The following is a 23,070-nucleotide window of genomic DNA, read 5'->3' on the forward strand; positions in this document are numbered from 1 at the left end:
ATCTTTTTTTAAAAAAAAGTGTGTTCAATTCCACAAGAGCCAAGCACTTTACCAACAGGGAAGTTGAGACCCAGAGCAGTGAAAGAATTTGTTTAAGGTCAGAGGAAGATTAGATGAGGGGCAAAGCCAGGGCCTTATCTCTGAAGCTAAGATAACCTAGCCAAATCCTGGCTTCAACAGACTTGTTTCCTCTGAGCCTCAGTTTCTTCAGTCGTAAAAAGGATATAGCAATGATAATTCCCTCATGGAAATTAACAAGGGAAATTCCCTTATTATGGGAATTTTAATTTATTTATAATGTATACATTTGTGCACTTGCTTTGAGCCACGCAATGTACTTACCTCTTTATACCCCATACCTTTTAAGGTAGGGATCATCATTATCCATGGTCAGGAAAACAGAGGCATAGTAAAGCAAAGTCCAAGATCACATATCTAAATTGTGTAGATTTGAACTCAGGCCAACCTAACCCAAAGTCTGAACTTTTGGACCCTACTGGATGATGTAACTTGCTTTTGAGGCTGAGGCGTTACAGGAGGAGCTGGAAGTAAGAGTATTTTCTCTAAGTCAGATTATGATTCTTCTCTGCTCAGAACACTCCGTGTTTCCCATCCCATTCACCACAGTCCTCACCATGATTCACTATACTCTATGTAATCTGGCTCCAGTTATCTTCCAGATCTCATCTCTTCTGTATTTTCCCTTCACTCATTCTGCCCACTGGCCTCCACTATTTCTCTGAGACATCTTCTACCACAGGGCTTTTGTACTGTTCGTTCCCTCTGCCTGGAACGCCCCTCCCTCAGATATTCCAATAGTTCCCTCCCTCACCTCCTTCAAGTCTTTGAATGTCACCTCTTCCGTGAGCCTTCTCTGACCACCCTATTTATTTTCACAATCTTCCTTCCACTCCCTGACCCCCTTCTCAGATTTATTTTTCTCTTTAACATATATCTTCTTATTAAACACACAGGCAGACCACAGAGATGTTGTAGGTTTCATTCCAGACCACCACAATGAAGTGAATATTGCAATAAAGCAAGTCAAGAAATGTTTTGTTTTCCCAATGCATATAAAATTATGTTTACATTATATTGTACTCTATTGAGTATGTGATAGTCTTATGTCTTAAAAAATGTGCATACCCTAATTAAAAAATACTTCATTGATTAAAAATGCTAACCAGACTTCCAGCCAAGATGGAGGCATAGATAGATACACTTTGCCTCCTTGCACAACCAAAAGAAGGACAATTACAAATTTAAAAACAAAAAGTAACCAGAACTGCCAGAAAATTGAACTGTATGGAAGTCTGACAACCAAGGAGTTAAAGAAGAAACATTCATCCAGACCAGCAGGAGGGGCAGAGAGGGGGAGCTGGGTTGGAGAGGACTCTCAGTAGAGTAGTGGCTGGAGGACTGGGCAAGGTGGAGGCAGGCGGAGCAGGTGGTCCCACATTCATGTGCGGATAAACCAGAAGGAACAACTGGGAGTGAGACAGACTGTGCAACCTAGAGTTCAGCATGGGGAAATAAAGCCTCAAAACCTCTAACTGAAAAAAACCTGTAGGGATTGAGACAGAGGTAGAAACTCCCAACCTCACAGGAGAATTCACTGGAGAGACCCACAGGATCCTAGAACATTCACAAACCCACCCACCTGGGAACCAGCACCAAAGGGCCCAAATTGTTTGTGGGTAGTGGGGGAAGTGACTGAAAGCCGGGAGAGCTGAGCAAATGACATTGTTCCCTCTCAGACCCCACCCCCACAGACAGCGCCAAAACTCAGTGACATGGGTTGCCCCACCCTGGTGATACTTAAGGACCCGCCCCTTATATGTAACAGGTGCTCCCAGACCCGCCCCCCCCCCAAAAAACATGGCCCAAATGAAAGAACAGATCAAAGCTCCAGAAAAAATACAACTAAGTGATGAAGAGATAGCAAACCTATCAGATGCAGAGTTCAAAATACTAGTAATCAGGATCTCACAAAAATGATTGAGTATGGTCACAAAATGGAGGAAAAAGTGAAGACTATGCAAAGTGAAATAAAGGAAATTGAACAGGGAACCAAGAGTGAAGGGAAGAAAATCAGGACTCAAATCAATGATTTGGAACAGAAGGAAGACATAAACATTCAACCAGAACAGAATGAAGAAACAAGAGTTCAAAAAAAAAAAAATGAGGAGAGGCTTAGGACCCTCCAGGACAACTTTAAATGTTCCAAAATCCGAATTATAGGGGTGCCAGAAGGAGAAGAGAAAGAGGAAGAAATGGAAAACTTATTTGAAAAAATAATGAAGGAGAACTTCCCCAATCCAGCAAAGGGCGGAAATAGACTTCCAGGAAGTCCAAGAAACTCAGAAAGTCCCAAAGAAGGTGGACCCAAGGAAGCACACACTAAGGCACATCATAATTACATCACCCAAGATTAAAAATAAGGAGAGAATCTTAAAAGCAGCAAGAGAAGAGGAGACAGTTACCTTCAAAGGAGTTCCCATAAGACCATCAGCTGATTTCTCAAAAGAAATCTTGCAGACAAGAAGAGTCTGGAAGGAAGTATTCAAAGTCATGAAAGGCAAGGAACTCCATCCAAGATGACTCTATCCAGCATAGCTATCCCTTAGAATGGAAGGGCAGATAAAATGTTTCCCAGACAAGGTCAAGCTAAAGGAGTTCATCATCACCAAGCCCTTATTATATGAAATGTTTTTTAAATATTTTATTTATTTATTTTTAGAGGAGAATGGAAGGGAAGGAGAGAGGAGAAGGGAAGGAGAATTATTTTTGGAGGAGAAGGGAAAGGAAGGAGAGAAAGAGAGAAACATCAATGTGTGGTTGCCTCTCATATGGTCCCTGCTGGGAACTGGCCTGCAACCCAGGCATGTGCCCTGACTGGGAATAGAACCATGACCCTTTGGTTTGCAGGCGGGTGCTCAATCCACTGAGCTACACCAGCCAGCCAGGGCTATATGAAATGTTAAAGGGATTTATCTAAGAAAAAGAAGATTAAAAACTGTGGATAGTAAAATGACAACAAACTCACAACTATCAATAACCGAACCTAAAAAAAAAAAAAAGAACTAAGCAAACAACTAGAACAGGAACAGATTCACAGAAATAGAGATCACATGGAGGGTTATCAGTGGGGAGGGGGAGGGAAGAGAATGGGGGGGAAAGGTACAGGGAATAAGCATAAATGGTAGGTACAAAATAGACAGGGAGATGTTAAGAATAATATGGGAAATGGAAAAGCCAAAGAACTTATATGTCCCATGCACACGAACTAAGGTGGGAGAATGATGGTGTGATGGGGGATACAAGGTGGAGGGGAATAAAGCGGAGAAAAAAAAAATGGGACAACTGCCATGGCTGGTGAAGCTCAGTGGACTGAGCATGGGCCTTCAACCCAAAGGGTCGCAGTTTGATTCCCAGTCAGGGCACATGCCTGGTTGCAGGCCAGGTCCCCAGTAAGTGGTGCGTGATAGGCAACTGTACATCGATGTTTCTCTCCCTCTCTTTCTCCTTCCCTTTCCCTCTCTCTAAAAATAAATAAATAAAATCTTTAAATAAAGGAGACCAGTGTAATAGCCTAATCAATTAAAATATATTAAAAAAATTAAAATGCTAAGCATCATCTGAGCCTGTTGGGAAAACGGTGTTTATAGACTTGCTTGAGGCAAGGTGTTCACAGCCTTCAATTCATAAAAAAAAGCAGTATCTTCAAAGCACAATAAAACACAGCACAATAAAACCTGGTATGCCTGCACTTATTTATTTTGTTTATTGTGCCCCTCACCAGCAGCCAGGACCAAAAGAGCAAAGATTTTTGCTTTTGCTCCTTGCTTTGTCCCCAGTGCCTAGAAAAGCACATGGTAAGTGCCTAATAGAAATTAGTAAAGAATTATTTTTCCATAAGAAATTTCTCTTGTGTGTAGCTCTCTGATTCTGTGCCAGGCCCTGTGCTCTTCACACTATTTCACTGCATCTCTCTCTCACTAACACTGAGCAAGAGGTGATGCCAAGGCCGTATTTTACAGATGGGGACACTGAGACTCAGAGATCTGCCAGCCTGTAGCCTTTGTTTGTATGACCTCATGCATGTGAAGCATGCGTCACCAGTCTTGGCACCATCTGCCACAGTCCTGTAAATTAGTTATTGTCATAGGTACTTTTAAAATATTTTTACATTCAAGAGTGAGCTGCCACTCAGATCCTGAGTCAGACCCTTCTGTCTGGAAGGGGACGGGGCGGTGGGGGGCGGGGGGGGGGTTTCTGTCTTGAAATTGAGTCACCTGTGGGAGGGTCATTGGGCACAGGCCCAGGGCTCTAAAATGAGTCATCTCTTTACAGACCAATGAGAAGTCCTATCAGGGACCCTGTAGCGCATCAGTCAGGCTGGGAAAATGGGGCCCAGAAAGGGTCAAGGCTCTTCTGAGGTCACATAGCACAGAGACAGAGGCAGGGACATCTGATTTCTGACAAAGGGGTTAGACAGGGTCCCGGGGTTCTGTGGGGGAGGCATCCTATTCTCCTCCCAGCAGTGAGAGAGGGAGGACCCAGCCAGCTGCTTCTATTCCAGACTGTGAGAAGAGGGGTGAGTCAGCCTGCTGTGGGGGAGGGGGGAGCCGACTTTAAGCGGTCTTGTTCCCCCACCTCATCTCTCCCGCCCTGACACACACACCCAGATGGCCTGGGAGCTGGTGTTCTGAGATGCCAAGGATCCTGACTCAGAACTGGGAATCTTGACTGAGTGTGTTCTGGGAAATGTCAGGCCTACAGGAAAGAGAGGAGTCCCACTCAAGGCCATCCTGCAGGTCGGCGGGGAGCGGAGAAAGCAAGAAGTATGAAGGAACAAGGGCCCAGTGTGCAAGGGGCTGAGTGTGAGGGAGTTTGTTTACAGCGAAGAGAGTTGAGGGTGCAAGAGGAAGACAATTGGCCAGTAACGAAGGGGGTTTATATGAGCAAGGGAGGAGGCTGGGTGCCAGGATGTGGGTGTTTGAAGCAGAGGGTGCGTGTGCAAAGTGAAGGGGCTCCATGTGCACGGAAAATGTTTGTTGGGAAGACGGGTGTTAGAAGGAGACATCTTGAGCCTGCTGGGGGGTAGAAATAAGAAAGGAGGTTCGCAAGATGTTCGTGCAGAGGAGACGTGTGGAGTTTGTAATGGAGAGAGTTGTTTGCAAAGAAAACGGTGTAAGGAACAGAAAGGTCCGCTGCACGCAGGCACTTTGAAATGAGTGGAAGGGCATAAAAGCGCATGCTTGAGTTCCCCGCGTGGCCCCTACCTACAATCCCCAGCGGATCCTAACGCCCAACCCTAGGCCCCGCCTCCTACACGCAGCAGGGAGTTCTTTGTGCCAGTCAGCGAGCTGCTGCTCCGTCATTGGCTAACTGTCCGGTGTGAGACTCCAGGAAGTGCAAGAGGCCTCACGCTTTGCGGACCCGGAGCCTAGGAGCAGTGGGTGCTTAGCAACGGGGGGAGGTACCCAGTAACGGAGTAGGGGGTACAGGAGAGGAATTGTGGGTGCCTAGCAACAGAGGTGAAGGCGGTGCCTGGCTACGAGGGGGGCTCGGAGAAGTGGAGAGGTAGCCCTGGAGAATCTGTGGGTGTCTAGCAACGGGGAAGGACCTTAGCAACGACTGGAGTGAGACGGGGGAAAGTCAGTTTTGGGAGCTGAGCGGGAAGAACTATAGGTTCCTAGAAAAGAGAGAGGGAAGCAGGAGAAACTGGAGGGACCTGTATCAGGGGAGGAAATCTTTGCTAGGTGGGAATCTTAGGGTGAACACGGAGGAATGTGAGAGTTTGGGGTAGGGGAGCAAGGCAAGGAGATCAGTCCCACCACTCCTGCCCGAGCAATTCCTCCTCTTCTCCCCTAGGCCATGTGGCTGGAGGTTGGGGGCCTACTACGGGGGACCTGTGGACAACTGGGCCGGACTGTTGGTCTGCCTTGTGGGGTCCTGGGTTCTGGGCCCCACTGCTGGGTAAGAGGCTGGGGAGAGTTCTTCAAGGGGAAGAGCCTGAGGGGGGCATCAGTGAGTAAAGGGGCAGGGAGGAATCCAAAGGGTCAGGCAGACCCTATGTCTTCTACTTCTTGCCAATGTCCACATCTCTTGCAGAGGCCATGTGGATGTTCTTGGGCCCAAAAGCTTCATCAGGGTGGGCCTGGCAGAGGCCTGAGTGAGGAGGACATTTCCAAGGCCCGGGAGGCCCGGCTCAGGAAGACATCTCGGCCCCAGGTATCATTGCTTCCCATCCACCCAGCAACACTCCATGAAGGCACTTGGCCCCCTGAGCTTGGGGGAGGGTGTGGTGGCAGGTTAGTTATACTCCCTGGGCACTATACCTGCCTTCCCACCCTCAGACCTTCTCCCCATTTTCCAGCTGAGTGACCGCTCTCGAGAACGCAAGGTGCCTGCCTCCCGCATCAGCCGCTTGGCTAACTTTGGGGGTAGGTGTGATTATGGGAGCCTGTGACCTAGATGAGAGGAAGCACATTTACAGAATGATGCAAAAAAGAAGGTGAATCAGAGACAGACAGGAGGGAGAGATGAAAAGAGAATGAAAGCAAAGGCCTGAAAAACCAAGGGAAATAGTGGGGCAGGTAACATTTATTGAGAACTTGGGAGAATGTTCAAGGTCCCATATGTGTAATCCCTCTGCACTGAGTCAATAATTGTTTATTTCCATTCTACAGATTTGGGCATGGAGGCTAAGGAAGTGAAGTGACTTGACCCCAGGTTAGCAGCAGAATTTATAATTCCAGTCACAATCTGCATGAAATAGTTTAGTGGGTACAACCATCATTAAAAAAAAGAATAGTCCTGGCTGGTGTAGCTCAGTGGATTGAACATGGGCTATGAACCAAAGGGTTGCCAAGTTCAATTCCTAATCAGGGCACGTGCCCGGGTTCCGGGCCAGGTCCCCAGTAGGGGGCACACGAGAAGCAACCACACATTGATATTTTTCTCCCTCTTTTTCTCCTTCCCTTCCCCTCTCTCTAAAAATAAATAAATAAAATCTTTAAAGAAGAAATAGAAGAATAGAATGGAAAATATGAGTGCACCTGTAGAGTCAGGGAAAATATTTTTTATGAAGCATCATATATGTGTTGGTCTCTACCAGTTATATTGCAGGTGTCTTTCTTACTGCACATCATGGTTTCAGTTTTAAAGACGGCAATTCACAGTATAAAGAGGAAGTTAAATGCAGTGCTTAGAGCTTTGACACCAGGCTGCCCAGGGTTCAAGGAGTGATTCTGCTGCATGAATTCAACTTTGGATGAATTACTTAACTTCTCTGAGCCTTGATTTCCTTTTCTGTAAAATGGAAGCTTTCCTGTAAACCTTACCTCATGAGGGTGTGAGGACAAAATGAATTAAAGCATTTAAGGTACTTGGAATGGTTCCTGGCATGTAGAAAGTGCTCAGAAAATGCCAGCTACGATTATTTTCAGGGATGGTGACAGTGAAAGAGTTGGAGAGACTGGGCATACCTTTAGGGATAAGGAGACAAGAGGGGGCAGAGGAAATCAGCCATCGAGAACATCAAAAGGAGGAATGGAGAGAAAGAGGCCTAGATAGAGATGCCAAGTGTAGGAGAGGGGATAGAGAGAAATAACCGACAGGAAAGGTGAGCACAAAGAAGAGAAGGTATGGACAGAAAAACAGGAGTCATAGGAAGTCATAGATAATTTTGGAGCCTTCTTATCCATGGCTGTGTACAAGAATCATCCTGAATGCTTGCTTAATAAAAATACAAATTCTGAGGCCTCAACTCAGATCTGTTTAATCAGAACCTCAGGGGTAGGACCTGGGCACCATATTTATAAAAGCTCCTTGCATGACTCAAATGTGCAGCCTAAGTGAGAACTGCTGCCACAGGAGACAGGCCTGGAGAGAGGGATAGAGGAAGAGACAGCCTCACTTTGAAGGGAACCCCAAGCAGGGATAGTAGTGAGAGTTAGGGACAAAGATACATAGAGACTTGGCTGCAAAGAGCTGGGAGACAAGTGTGCTTAGAGAGAGACAGCGGAGAGGGAGTGGGTGGGGGGAATGCCTTGTGCAAGTGGGCATTCAGGCTCTTCTCTCCTCAGGACTGGCTGTGGGCTTAGGCCTGGGAGTGCTGGCCGAAGTGGCCAAGAAGTCCCTGACGGGAGGATCTCTACAGTCAGGTGAGTTAGTCACATACCTGGGTTTGGACCCTGGCCTGGCTGTGTGATCTGGGGCAAGTGGCTTCACCCCTCAGAGCCCCAATTTCCTCATGTGCAAAATGGAGATGATGATAATATACCCACCTCTAGGGGTCACTGTGAAGGGCTCAGGACAGGGTGGGAACCCTGTCAGGGTCCTGATGCATTGAGATTATCTGAGAAAAAAATGTCAGCTCTCCAGAGTTGAGTTCTAACACTGAGCAGGAGACAAAGGCTGAAATGAGTGCCAGTGGAGGTCTGGGTCCAACAGAGATGGAATGAGATCAGCCTCTTTGGATAAGATTCCCCAACAAGTCAATGACAATGGCCAAAACAAAAATAGGGGTGGCTATTCTAGATTAAAAAGGGACTAGAGAAATAATAGCTGACAGATTGGATGTGTGGACCATGATTGGATGTCTATTTGAAAAAAATAACTGTATCACAGGAATGTAAAGTACAGCATCAAGAATATAGTCAATAAGTCCTGGCTGGTGTGGCTTACTGGGTTGAGCTCCAGCCTGCAAACCAAAGGGTCACCGGTTCAATTTCTGGTTGGGGCACATGCCTAGATTGCAGGCAAGGTGCCTGGTGGGGGGGGGGGGGCACATGAGAGACAGCCACACAAATAAAGAAAACCTTAAAAAAAGAAGAGAATATAGTCAATAATACTGTTATAGCTGTGTATGGTGCCAGGTAGGTACTAGACTTATGGGATGATTGCTTTGTAAGTTATATAAATGTCTAACCAGTGAGCTGTGCATCCGAAACTAATATAGTGAATGTCGACTGTACTTGAAAGGTAAAAAAATATATTTAAAAAGGGCTATAAAAGACTTTCAGGGACAACTGGGAAGATCTGGATAGTAGATATTAGAGAAATAGTGTTAATTAGGTGTGATTATAATACTGTGATTCTGTAGGGTAATATCCTTATTTTTAGCACAGGATGAGTGCAATGCCATGCAAATTGATCAGCAAAACATAATAATAAGTGTTTGGTCACATACATAGATAGAGTAGAAGAGGCACAATATTAAAATGTTTGAATTGGGTGTGCAGGTGTTCATGATGCAACTTTTCTGTCTGTTTGGAGTTTTTCCAAAGTAAAAAGTTGGAGGTAGGTGGAAGATTTGGCTTTAGGGTAAGGCCAGACTGAGTCTATACTGTGCTCTCCGACTTCTGTGCTGTGTGACTCAGGGCTAGGCAGTGTACCTCTCTGAATCTCTTACTTTCTCACCTTGAAAATTAAGACATTGGTAGTTCTTACTTCCTGGGGTGATTATGGGGATTCTGCCAGAGAATCCAGAGAGACTTAGAATTCTCCATAGCACAGGGTGAGCCCTCAATAAAGAGCTCAATAATTTTTTAAATAAAATAAAAGTGTATTGATACTTTATTGAATACTAATATAATTTACATGTAGACCTGTGTTCATATCCTTTTCACAGCACTTATGTACCCAGATCAAGAAACTAGAACAGCATTTCTCAAACTTTTTGGTCTTGGGACCCCTACACACTCTTAAAACTGAGTAACGGATTAAAAAAAGTGTTATATCCACATAATGGAATATTATTCAGCCATAAAAAGGCAGGAGCCCTACCTGGTATGGCTCAGTAGACTGAGCACTGATCTGCAAACCAGAAGGTTGCAGGTTCAATTCCCAGTCAGGGCACAGGCCTGGGCTGTGGGCCATGTCCCCAGGTTGGGGTGTGCAAAAGGCAACCAATTGATATTTCTCTCCTCTTTCTCCCTCCTTTCCCCTTTCTAAAAATAAGTAAATAAAATATATTTTTTAAAGGAATGAAGTATTGATCCATGCTACAGTGTGGATGAATCTTAAACACTATCTAAGTGACAGAAGCCAGACACAAAAGGCCACATGTTGTATTATTCCATTTACATGAAATGCCCAGAATAGAGCAATCTGTGGGGACAGAAAGTAGATTAGTGGTTTCCTGGGGCTTGAAGGAAGTGGTTGGAGAAAACCAGGGTGAGGCATAACTGCTAGTAGGAAGGGGTTTCTTTCTGGGGTGGTGAAAACGTTCTGGAATTGGTTGTGCTGATAGCTGCGCAACTCTCAATGTACTAGAAGCCATTGAATTGTACACCTTAAATAGGTAGATTATATGGTATGAGAATTATCTCTCAATAAAGTTGTTAAAAATAGGGTGAGGACCCCAAAGAGCTTGTTTATGTGGGTTATACATATGGATACTTACTGTATTAGAGATTAAAACTGAAAATTTTGAAACACAAGAACACATACACACATTTCATCAGCCATCAGGGCAACGGCATCATCACAGGCCTTGGAGCTTCTGGGAAACTCCACTGACCATTTGTGGGAGAAGGAGAGTAAAAAAGGGACAAATAACATTCATATTATTATGATAATATATTTTTAATCCTCCCTTGAGGATATATTTATTTATTTTTTAAAATATTTTATTTATTTATTTTTAGAGAGGGAAGGGAGGGAGATAGAGAGAGAGAGAGAAACATCAATGTGTGGTTGCTGGGGGTTATGGCCTGCAACCAGACATGTACCCTGGCTGGGAATCGAACCTGGGACACTTTGGTTCCCAGCCCGGAGGATATATTTATTGATTTTAGAGAGAGAGGATGGGAGAGAGAGACAGAGACAGAGAGAGAGAAACATTGATGTGAGAGAGAAGCATTAACCAGTTACCTCCTGCATGTGCCAGGCCAGGGATCAAACCTGCAACCTATGTCTGTGCCCTGAATGGGAATCGAACCCACAATCTTGTGGTGTATGGGACAATGCTCCAAACAATTGAGCCACCTGGCTAGGGCATATTATGGTAATATTTCAGTCTCACAGACCCTCTGAAGGGCCTTAGGGATCCTCAGGGGCCCACCCAACCTCACTTAGAGAATCGCTGCCCTGGTTCTGCAGAAACTTCTCTCATGCCCCATCTTGGCCACTCCCCCCACCAAGGATAACCACCGTCTTGGCTGCTGACCCTGAGATCACCTTTGTCAGTTGGGCTCTTCACACCAGTATAATGAGAGTGTATTTTGGTGTGTGTCTGGTTCTCTATACCTATAGGTTCTGTGTAGGAGAAGTGTCCATGTTGCTGTGCATGGATATAGGCTGTTTATTCCACACTTGTAGTGGTCGCTCTGTGACTGTTCCACAGTTCCTTCATTCATTGTATTGACTGTCCGTTGGGATGTTGCCAGTTTGGGACTGTTACAAATAGTGCTGCGAAGACTCTTCTTGGAATATCTGTCAGTGAACACATTTATGTGTGTCCCTTGGGTATACCTAGGAGAGGAACAGCGTCTGATATAGGTGTGTGCTTTACTAGAAACTTGCCACTGTTTTCCAAAGGGTGTGTGCCGTGGCACCATCATCGGCAGTGTTGGCAGTCAGGCTGCTCCACATTCTTGCCAACACTTGGCATTGTCTTTTTCATTTTAACCATTCCGGTGGGTGTGTGGTGGTGTCATACTGATTATTTTTATGGCTGTAATACTAATGATCATTCTCTCCACCCCAGAGAGCGGCTCCCAGCCTGGCTCCAGCCCTTTCCTGTCAGAGGCCAATGCCGAGCGGATTGTGCAGACCTTGTGTACAGTTCGGGGGGCCGCCCTCAAGGTTGGCCAAATGCTCAGCATCCAGGGTACAGCATAACCCTCAACCACCAGCCTCACTTCTACCCTACCCCACCCACCAGCCAGCCCCAACCTCAGGTACTCCCACCGGGGCCCCCTTGCCTGCTCCCTCATTGCTTCCCTTGTCCCCTGTGCCCTTGTCTCCCAAGACAACAGCTTCATCAGCCCCCAGCTGCAGCGTATCTTTGAGCGGGTCCGCCAGAGTGCCGACTTCATGCCCCGCTGGCAGATGCTGGTGAGTGCCCAGTGAGGAGAGGCTGGCCAGGGAGGCGGGCTCCGCCTGTCTGTCTCTCATGGCTTTACCGTCCTACCCGCAGCTGTTTCCCCTCCATAACATGGATCACCGAGGCACCTCCTCATAGGAGGGTTGTGATGATTAAAGAGGGTGGTATAGAGCACTGAGTCTGGTCCCTGGCAGGCTCAGTGAGCTCTTAAATCATTAGTGAGTACCGTGTTGGGGGTCAGACTTGGTGAGTTCAAACTCTATCTCTGCCACTTCCTGCATGTGTGATTGCAGACCCTCGGGCCTGACCTCTCTGTGCCTCAGTGTGCTCCTCTGTGAAATGGTGATAGTGATAGTAGCACCCACACCGCAGGGCCACATAAATTAGCATAATGAACACACTCAAAGGGCCCTGACATACCATGAATGACATGCAAGTTTTAGCTATTATTATTACCGTTTTTATTTTAATTAAAGGGGAGTATATCTGTAAATAGGTGGGCACAGTGCCTGGCACTGAGTGAGTGCACAAGACACGAGCTGTCCTTCCAGTGACGGGGTCAGGGTGTGCCATCTGGGATCTGGCACCTGCTGGCTGACCTCTGTTCTGCCCACTTGCCATGTGACCCTTAGCACTTACTGCTGCTCCTGAGCCACTCTGAACAGGATCCGGCCCACAGGAAGCCTTCCATAAATTTTAACTTATTTATCACATTAACTTTGAGTTAATACCAAGCTGGGCTGGGCCCCCCAGTCCACCAGTGCCTGGTTCACCTTGACTGAGAGACTTCTCTCTAAGCCTCCCCTTCCTCATCTGTAAAGTGGGGCAGCAGCTAACTGCTTAGCCCAGGCCCAGCCTGTGGTGAGTGCTGGGGTTATTGTGATGTACTCAGCACAGGGTATGAGCTCGGTTGCCTATAATCATAGTGATGATTGTTACCACCACTTTCCCCAGAGAGTTCTGGAAGAGGAGCTTGGCAGAGACTGGCAGGCCAAGGTGGTCTCTTTGGAGGAGGTGCCCTTTGCTGCCGCCTCCATTGGGCAAGTGCACCAGGGAATGCTGAAGGATGGGACTGAAGTAGCCGTGAAGATCCAGGTGAGAGAGGAAGCTGGGTGGGTCAAGGTGGTCACCCTGTTGCCCCAGAGGAATGACTCCCATCCTCCCCTGACTCCTCCCTTTGCAGTACCCAGGCGTTGCCCAGAGCATCCAGAGTGACGTCCAGAACCTGCTGGCAGTGCTCAAGATGAGTGTGGCCCTGCCCGACGGTGAGGTGCCCCCTGTACGACGGGCACCCTGAAGAGAGGAAGTGGGGCTAGGTGCAGGGAGTCAGAGAGTACCAGCTCGGGCAGGGTGTGCCTGTGTGTGTGAATGTGTGTTTGGGACAGCAGGAAAGGACACCAAGGTAGGGAGAGTGCAGAGTACAAGCGTGTACGAAAAAAACAAACAAACTTGGAGAGTCTGAGAGAGACAGAAGCTGAGACTGAAATTCAGAAACAGACACACAGAAGGTGTGTGGAGAGGGACTGAAAAAGAGCCACAGAAGCAGTAAGAGAGTGTAAGTGGGACCTCGAGTTTGTGTTAAAGCTTTTGAGAAAGAGCCTGAAGAAGACGGAGCAGGGTATGTGTGTGTGAGAGGGAGAGAAAGGCAGGGGCAGAGGATTGAGAGAGAATGTGAGAGAGTGTGACAAAGACAGAATAGGTGGTGTGTGTGACTAGGAAAGAAATGCCTAGGGATGGTGTGCATGCCTGTGAAAGAGACAGACCCAAGAAGAGCCCACAGTTGTATGAGGACAGAGGGGAGGTGTGTGGACAGACAATGGGGTAAAAGGCTTGGAGCAGAAGGTGTGAGAGACAGCGAGAGAAACAGTAAGAGACAGGATTGGCACGGGAAGACATCCATGAGTGGGAACCTGAGGGGCTGAGCGGGTGGGGGCGGGTACAACTGTGGCCTTCCTGGACTGACACAGCTGCCCCCATCAGGCTTGTTTGCTGAGCAGAGCCTGCAGGCCTTGCTGCAGGAGCTGGCTTGGGAGTGTGACTACCGTCGTGAGGCGGCTTCTGCTCAGAACTTCAGGTGAGCTGAGCCCCACGCAGGCCTCTCAAGGACCTCTTCCTTCCAGCTTCCCTCCTTCCTTCCCTCCCAGGCTGAGTCAGAACTGGAGTCATGGGGTGGGGCTGGCAAACTCTTTTCCTCTTCATCCATTTGTTCATCCATTCCTCCCTTCACTCATTACTTCATTTATCCTCTGTGTTGTCTGTGAGTTCGGTCATGTCACTTCCTCTCTCAAAGTGTCGGTTTCTCATCTGAGAAATGGGTTGGATAACCGTTCATTCCAGGGTGGGGATGATCTTGTCAACAGGCACTTAGTTGCATAATGGGCCATACCTGCTGCACTAACAAAGCTTGAGCAAGCTGACAGTGTCACGGGTCGAAGAGAACAAGGCTCCAGAGCATCCCTTGTATACTGCGGGCAGGAGGAGATACTGAGATGAGGATTTGGGAGAACAGTGTGGCATCACATGTTAAGGCTGGATATTCACATACACCTGAAGAGTCGCCCTCCTGGCTAAACACTTTAGGGTTGCTGATGGCAATATATACCACCAGACTTTTCCAGAATGCTCATTACAGCAAGCCAAATTAGAAACAACCCAAATTCTGAAATGCATCCAGCAGGGTGGATAAATGAATTATGGTATATTCATCAGTGGATCATCATGCAGCAGTGAAAATGATTAAACTATATAGGTACCAGGAGCAGTGTGGTTGCATCTTAGAAGCATCATGATAGGCAGTAATTAATCATACCTCAGTGAGATCCTCCACAGTGTAGCCCACACGCTTATCGAGCCAAGCTCTGTAAATACTGAGTAAGAGAAAGGGCAGTGGAAGGCAATATTCTGGGGTGTGGGCCTGGACAGACCCAGATGTGGGCTCCAGCCCCAGATCCGCCCTTAGTAGTCTGGGTGGCCTGAATCTACATAGTGGCCTTGGCATAGTATCCTCACAGAAGAGTGAAAAGGGAATTGTGCTGATTAAATGCTTAGCGCAGGGCCTAGCCCACCAGGAGTGGTTCAAATATCAGAGATTTTATAAACAAGCACAAAAATACAAGCCTGAAGCCTGGAGGGTCCTGGAGGAGGAAGGTTCTAAGTGGGCTGGGCCAGAGCACTCCCTGTGGGATGGGTGGGGGGGAGAGCCCTCCCCCACAGGTTCCCCAATGTCCTTAGAATAAAACCTAGATCGGTTCCTCTGACCCCTCCCGCCTCCCTGCTACCCACCTTACTCTCTCCAGCTGTCCCACAGCTCCCTAACCAGAGGCCTCCCTCATAATTTTCTGCCTCCCAAATCTTTCACTGACACACTTAGCTCAATCTATTGGTCTATTTGTTATAGCATGGTCTCTAGTGTGTGTAAGGGGCAGGCCTGGGCCTCATCCACTGTTTGGTCCCCAGCATTGTCCAGCACAGGGACAGACACTGAGAAGGGTGCTTTCCCTTAATTAACCAGTGTTCCCAGTCCTGACTTCAAGGAGCAGCCAACGAGTATCACTACAGACTTGGAGATTTGTTTATCAGTGACTGTTTTTTGGATGAATTAATAGGTTGATGTGAAAGTAATGTTTATGGAGCTTAATACATTGAGCTTATCATGGGGTGGCAACCAGATATCATGGAAGTATTTCCGGTAGGGAAGTGGTAACTGGGTCTCCAGCAACTAGCTGAGGGGCAGGCACGGAGTAGGCCTTATGGAGACGTTTGTTGAATGAATGAATGCAATGTCTGAATGAATGTGAGTCCTGCCAAGTATTGACCATCACTCAGGACACACAGGCAAGAGAAGGAGAGAAGGGAAGGCAAGACACAGACTGTCCATGGAGGACTTCTCAGAGGTGGAGACCTTGAGGTGGGCCACAGGGGCCTGCTGCACCATGTCCCCTCCCCTCCCTTCCCCTCTGCCCCAGGCAGCTGTTGGCTGATGACCCCTTCTTCCGGGTGCCAGCAGTGATCAAGGACCTCTGCACAACACGGGTGCTGGGCATGGAGCTGGTCGGAGGGGTCCCCCTGGACCAGTGCCAGGGCCTGAGCCAGGACATCCGGAACCAGGTACTTGGTCTTGTGGGACAGCAGGGCGGGTGCTGCCCCAGGTAGAGCCAGCAGGGTCAGCCATACCCGACCCACTGTGCCCCGCCTGGCCCCTGAGGGCTTACAGGGGGAGATGACTCCATGGTGTCTGTTACTCCTTCCCTCCAGATCTGCTTCCAGCTCCTACGGCTGTGTCTGCGGGAGCTGTTTGAGTTCCGATTCATGCAGACGGACCCCAACTGGGCTAACTTCCTGTATGATGCCTCCAGCCACCAGGTCAGTTCCTTGTGATGTGTGTCAGGGCACATCAGCTGCTGTGACAGATATTTTCCAATATTTCAGTAGCTTAACTCAATAGTAGTTTACTACTCACGTGACAGGCTGGGCTAGCCCTCCTCCCTGTGGTGAGGCAGAGACCCAGACTCCTCCCCTTTGGTGATTGTGCTGTCCTGGGAAGGGCAGGAGAGGTTGAGAGCATAATCCCCTGCCTAACTCCTTTGACCAGAGGTGACACATCAATCCTTTTACTGTTCTGTTGATGAGAATTGTTCTTACTACTAGTCTAGGTACAAAGGATGCTGGGAAATGGAATTCCTGGCTAGGCAGTGGCTTCCTAGTGGCAATGTGACAGTATAGAAAAGTGAACACAACTTTTGGAAGGCAGTCATCACTATCACACTTGTCACTCATTTAGAATACACCAAGACCCTGCTGCTTCTTGATAATGACACCAAGACCACTCTGATCCTCACCTCAGAGCTCATGGTCCAGTGGAGGACCTAGAGTAATTAGAGCCATGGCAGAGTAGCTCAGGCCAGAGCTGTCAGTGACAGTGATAGGGAGACCCGGGGGCTATGGGAAGCCAGGGAAAGTGGCTGTCCTGTCTGGATGGGGTCAAGAAAAGCTTCCTGAAGGAAGTGCCATTAAAGCTGGAACCAGAAAGATGAGGAGAGGATAGCCATCTGAAGAGCAGGGAAAAGCACTCCTGGCAAAGAACACCGTGTGCCCAAAGGTCTGGGCATGAGAGTTTGCTTGGAAAGACTCTCAGCGTGTGTGGTTGCCAAATTGCTCAACAACGAGGTCTGTCCCCATTCAGTCTCCAGAGGGATCTTTCTCAGACACAGCTCGGGCCACGCCATCCCTTCCACAGCCTCAGGATCATGTTTGAGCCCTTTACTGAAGGTGGAGCAGCCCTGCTGAGTCTCCAGCCACAGTCCCTTGCCACTGCATTCACCTCAAGTGCACACACACCCTGCACCCCTCCTAAGCCTTGGGAGGTGATACACTTCCCGAGTCCTGATGTCAATTTATTGTGTCTCAACTGTACTTTTTTATTTTAAAGGCGTAGAATAGAAAGTATCAGTGTGTTACAGATGGAAGGGAGCTATAATATATCAGGACACTTTTGCTTGACATTTTCATTTATGTGGCATTGGCACTGGTGCCCCGTATAATCTGCATTTCTTACTATGGGTTGTGGTCAGTAGTCCGTACCCCACTGCCCCAGAGAAACTCCTACATGTGTATTAATTAAGTGCTGTTTTTCATAGCAAAACCCACAAACACCCTCAATGTTCATCAACCAGATAAGTGCACTATGATACATTCACGCAACAAAGTCCTCACACAGCAGGGAGGAAATGAACGAATGAGCCAGAGCTGCACACAGCAGTGCGGACAAGTGCGGACAAATTGTCAAACCACGCTGGGCACCAGGAACAATCTTCAGGATAACTACCATAAATACCATTTATAAGAAGTTTAAATACAGAAAACATGACTCGTTCATGGGTACACACATGCAGAAAATGTAGAAATACAATGCCAATTTCAGGAAATAATAATTTAATAAAAATTTCAGGAAAGTGGTGGAAAGGGAGGGTGGGGACGTGGGGCAGAGGCCCCACCTGGATTGGTATTGTTTTATATTTTAAGCTGGGTGGTGAGATTTCTGTTCACTCTTCTATATATCTTATTCTCTGGGTTTTTTTCCCCTGTGCCTAAAGTACGTGTTATTATAAAAAACAATTATGACCAAGAAATAAATAAATAAAAGCCAAGTCCCTTCAGCTTCATGTGGGGGTGACTTAGAATTGTGGAGACCAGAGGCTAGGAGTCCCCGGAGACAGCAGGCAGGGGCTCTGGCAGGAGGACCCAAGCCATCCCCAATAGACAGCAGGGAGCCTTGGTGGACTCCCAGCATCTCTTTCACTGTTCTTGTTCCCAGGTGACCCTGCTGGACTTTGGTGCAAGCCGAGAATTTGGGACCGAATTCACAGACCATTACATTGAGGTGAGTTCCCCCAACCCTGTGGTCTGAAGGGCCGAGTCTCAAGCCAGATACTGAGGCAAGGGTGAGAAGGAGAAATATACTATCTGGAATCAAGAAATAAGAAATGATAGTAATGCTAATAGCAGCTAACAAATGCCAAGCACTTAATGCCAGGTGCTGTTTTAAGTGCTAGACATGTAGTAACTGACTTAAATCACTCAGCAACTCCATGGGCTAAGGACCATTTTTAGCCCCAATTTACACATGAACTAACTGGGGCTCAGAGAGGTTAAGTCACTTGCCCAAGGTCACAGCAGACCTGGGATTCAAGCCCAAGTGGTCTGGGTCCAGAGCCCATGCTTCCAACCCTGACTAGCCTCCTGCTAAGAGAGAGGCCTCTGAAAGCCATCCTCTCACCTCCCCACAACCCACACTGTCCCAAATCTTGGTGTCCAGCCTTGCCCTCACATACCTCCCTGGCAGGCTGCTTCCTACAGAGCTGCTCTGTCCTCAGGAAGTGCTTCCTCACTTGCTGTCTGTCCCTGCCACTAACTTGGGTCAATTTGTCTCAGAGGCCACAGAGAACACCATCTCACTGATTAGTGAGGTTGGACATTCAACCTGGGTTTTCTTATCATTTAGTCATCAATTCAAACATTCTTTGAAACCACCTGTGTGCCCAGCCTTATTCTGGGTAAACCGGGGACAATAATGACCAACCCAATCCAAGTCCCCACCTTAGGAGAGCTCACAGTCCAATGAGGGTACAGACAGTGAAGACCCAGAGCAGTCAGGGCTGGGATGGGGAGGCACAGGGCACTGTGGGAGCTCAGAGAAGCGTGGGCCAGCCCTAGGGAGTCAGGAAGGGCTTCCTAAGCGAGGAGCTATCAGAGCTGAGACCTGAGGGATGAGGAGACCATAAGGGAGAAGCTAGGAGGGTATTCCAGATCTATAACATGTACCAAAGCTAAGAGACGAGAAGGGACATTCCCATTAAAGCAGCACTTCTCAAACTTGAATGTGTAACTGAAATCCCTCACCCCCCCATGACCCTGCTAATGTGCGGATTCTGGTCTGGAGTTTGGCATAAGATGATGCATTGCTAATACACACCCAGGTACAGGAACCACACTTTGAGAAGTAAAGTCCTAGGGGACCAAAATGAAGTTCATGTTCTGAGTGGGCAAGTAGGTTGGGGGCAGAGGAGGAGCCAGCAATGAGAGTGGAACCAAATCACGCTGGGTCTCAGAAACCATGCTTCATAGCTTGTACTTCATGTTGGTGCTTAGGGGAGCCGTGAGAGGGATTTGAGCAGGAGAGGGGCACAGTCAGAATTAGGAAACCTTCTCTGAATAACAGGTGGTCTTTAAGACTAACAGCTGGGAGCTCATGGAGGCTGTGGGGAAAGGAAGAATGGTGTCTGGGGCAAGGCCCAGGGCTCTGGGTTGGGTAACTGGGCATGGTGGGGCCATCCTTGAGGTAGGGACAGGAAGGAGGGGCTGGTAACCCCCATTTCCTGCCACATATACAGGCTTCTTAGGGCCTGTCCTCTGCAGGCCACTTGGATCAATCGTTGGGACACCTCATGCCCTGCCCCTCCCCCGCCCCACCTCCAGACTACTTACCATGGCTCTCCTGCCACCTCCTCAGTCTTTTCCAATTTAAAAAAGCCCTGTCACACTGGCCCCCAAGGACCATATAGGCCTCACGGATGACCAGACAAGCTTGAGCATGGAAGCTGAGACAGAGTGGAACTGACAGATTTAATCTGTACCCCTTCCTTCTCAAGGAAGGGCAACTCACTGGTTAAGGGATCTCCCAGGTTCCATTCCTCGCCTTTCTATTGCATACTCTGAGCCTGTTTGCTCATGTGTGAGGTTAGGACCCTCACACCCACCTCTTAATAATAGTAGCTGATTATACTTATGGTGCTTCCTCCGTGCCGGCACAGTGCTCAGCACTGCATAGCTATCACCTCCTTTAGCCTCACGACAACCCCATGAGGAAGATAATTCCAACGTCCCCACTTCACAGATGAGAAATCAAAGGCCTGAGACGAAGAACCTTGCCCAGAGTCAGTCAGCAAGTGGCAGAGCTGGGACTGAGCCCAGGCAGCTTCTTTCTGTCCATCTGCCCTTGTACCCTCAACTCTCCTCATTTGCACTCATGGCTGGAGGGGTGTTTAGCTAATTTGCTCAACAAAAGTTCACTAAAGGTCTCCTGAGTGCCAAAGCCTGTGCCACATGGGACTGAACCCATCCAGGATTCCTGTTATCTCAGGGCTCCAAGTCCAGTGCAGGAGGCAGACATTAGCAGACAACCAGGTGACCAGAGATGGTCCAGTGGCAACCTTGGGTACAGTTTTAGGTCATAGTCGCATCCGTGGCCACATGAATATTTGGACTTATGAGCAGTATTTGACATTTATTTTCCTTTGTGCTCTTTCACTGCCTAGTTCCCAGCCAGGCAGGCAGAACCCCTGACCACTCCACTCTACAGGCTCTAGGACAGTCGTGAGACACAGCTGGGCAAGGTGAGGCAAGGCAGGAGAGGCTTCTAGGTGAGAGGCCCTAGGCAGATGAGAAGGAAAGTGGGTACTATCTCCTTTCTCCAGTTCCCCAGACCCCCCCCCCACCCATGAACCCTTGAACTCCACAGAGCCTTTGACCATGTACCCCACACCCATCTAACCAGGTGGTGATGGCTGCAGCCAATGGAGACAGAGACCGGGTCCTGCAGAAATCCCAGGACCTCAAATTCCTCACAGGCTTTGAAACCAAGGTTGGGAGTCACTGGGGGAGTAGGGTATGGAATCTGTTGTGGGAGGGGTGGGGTAGGCATGGGGGCTGCTTAACTCTGTTGGGGAACTCCGGGGAATGAGGAACTGCTGCTCCATACTTGGGGCCTCTGGGGAGGAGTGGGGGGAATGGGAGCTGCTTTGCCTCAGGAACCCTGGGAAAATGGGCACCACCTACCTATTCTGGAGAAAGCAAATGGGGGAATGGAACCTGCTTCTCTGGTCTACAGAGTGAGGTCTGTTTGTGTATTGGAGGCTCTGAGAGGGAGTGAAAGGCCATTTCCTTTGGGAGGAGTTGGGGGCTGCTTGCTTTCCAGGGGCTCTGGAAGGAGCCTGGGGCTTTTGTTTACACTGGACATTGTGAGGGAGCTGAGAGCTGCTTGTTAGTTTTGGCTTAAGTGAAGAGCTGTACCTCTCCTCTTCCCCACCCGTAGGCATTCTCCGATGCCCATGTGGAGGCTGTGATGATCCTGGGAGAGCCTTTCGCCACCCAGGGCCCCTACAACTTTGGGGCGGCGGATACTGCCCGGCGCGTGCAGGGCCTCATCCCAGTGCTGCTGCAGCACCGGCTCCGCCCACCGCCTGAGGAGACCTACGCCCTGCACCGCAAGTTGGCGGGGGCTTTCCTGACCTGCGCCCGCCTCCGCGCCAACATCCACTGCCAGGACCTCTTCCAGGATACCTACCACCGCTACTGGGCCGGTCGTCAGACTCAGCCACTGCCCCAAGCCTCCTAACCAGAGGGGCGGTCTGGTCAGACCCCTCAGACAGCTCCTTCCTGGGAATCCGGCCAGTAGAGGGCCATCCTTTCCACTCTGTTCCAGTCTGGGGACGACTCCCTGGGCTTCCCAGTACAGCCTAGCACCCTTTGCTGGAGACTGGGGAATCCTGGGGCTAGGGAACTCCCCACTTCACTCTCCCATATCCTGCTCTCCCCACCCCAAAGTGGGCATCAAGGAACTCCAGGGATTAATTTATTTCTGCCAACATTTGAGAGAGCTTCAGGCACCCTGCACGCCAAACGGAGATGCAGACTCACCTAGAGGGGAGCCCCTCGCCTGTGTCTCTGGTCTCTCACAGATCTGGCCAATGAGAGTGGAGGGGTGTTAGTTGGAAGCAGCCCTCACCTTTGCCTCCCTCATCCCTCGACCAGCTGTCTTTTCCTCATCCATCCTCTCTGTGTTGGGGGTGTTTGAACCTTCAGTTTGAATAAAAGCAGCCCTCCCCTTCCCCAGCTCTTTTCTCTGCGCTGGGTCGGGAGGAGGAGCTCGCGGGCAGCCTCCAGGTGCAGATGGCCAGCCCCCTCCCACCCTCTTGTCTGAAAGCCGTGGTACTGCCTGAGCCATCTGTTGCCGGGAACCTCCTTCTCCCCTTTCCCTCCCACCCCCAACCCCTCCCGCACGTGCAGACCACCTGCTCGTAAGACTGCGGCAGCTGAGAAGGCCTCCCCCTCTACACCACTACCCCCGACGCCCTGGCTCCCAGCAACCTCGCCTTTGCTAATGGGCCATAATGCCCCTGCCAGATGCTTTGCCAAACCCACAGGATAGGGCGGGAGCGGGGGCGCCATGGCAGTCAGAACCGCGCCCAAGTCCCCAGCCTGGCGCCCCCACCGCCTGTGCCAAACGGATCGCACGCCGGAACGCCGGGGTCTGTTCATTCCCCTCCCATTCCTTGCAAAAAGTGCCTTGTCACTGCTCCTGCCAGCCTCCGCCGGGATAGGAAAATCATGGGGTTAGCTGGAAGATCTGAGGATGTGGAGCGGCGAGACGGTTCCCGAAGCAACTCTTTCGGACACAGAACTGAAGGAGACCTGAGGTCAGGGGTTACCAAGGGAAAGGGAGTCCAGGCTTCGAA

The 23,070-nt window shown here is 49.0% G+C and overlaps 1 protein-coding gene across 6 annotated transcripts; it reads left to right on the forward strand.

Annotated features, from left to right (window-relative positions):
- Positions 1-5,406: 5,406 nt before the first annotated feature.
- COQ8B (coenzyme Q8B) lies at positions 5,407-22,443 on the forward strand. Of its 6 annotated transcripts, none has more exons than XM_045846742.1 (15): positions 5,407-5,458; positions 5,878-5,982; positions 6,118-6,237; positions 6,383-6,449; positions 8,078-8,171; positions 11,720-11,817; positions 11,984-12,069; positions 13,013-13,153; positions 13,242-13,323; positions 14,039-14,132; positions 16,024-16,165; positions 16,313-16,420; positions 18,372-18,437; positions 21,111-21,197; positions 21,648-22,443. In XM_045846742.1, exons 2-15 carry the CDS (start codon positions 5,881-5,883, stop codon positions 21,948-21,950), a joined length of 1,590 nt encoding a protein of 529 aa, XP_045702698.1. In that variant the 5' UTR covers positions 5,407-5,458; positions 5,878-5,880; the 3' UTR covers positions 21,951-22,443. The 6 variants fall into 6 exon arrangements, with proteins under 6 accessions (XP_045702698.1, XP_045702693.1, XP_045702694.1 ...); XM_045846737.1 differs by having other exon boundaries at positions 8,094-8,171; positions 11,720-11,842; XM_045846738.1 differs by having other exon boundaries at positions 5,408-5,462; positions 8,094-8,171; positions 11,720-11,842.
- Positions 22,444-23,070: the final 627 nt, after the last annotated feature.

This window comes from Phyllostomus hastatus, unplaced genomic scaffold, assembly GCF_019186645.2.
Source record: "Phyllostomus hastatus isolate PE091 unplaced genomic scaffold, TTU_PhHast_1.1 phas_contig_5, whole genome shotgun sequence".
In the NCBI taxonomy this organism is placed as follows: Eukaryota; Metazoa; Chordata; class Mammalia; order Chiroptera; family Phyllostomidae; genus Phyllostomus; species Phyllostomus hastatus.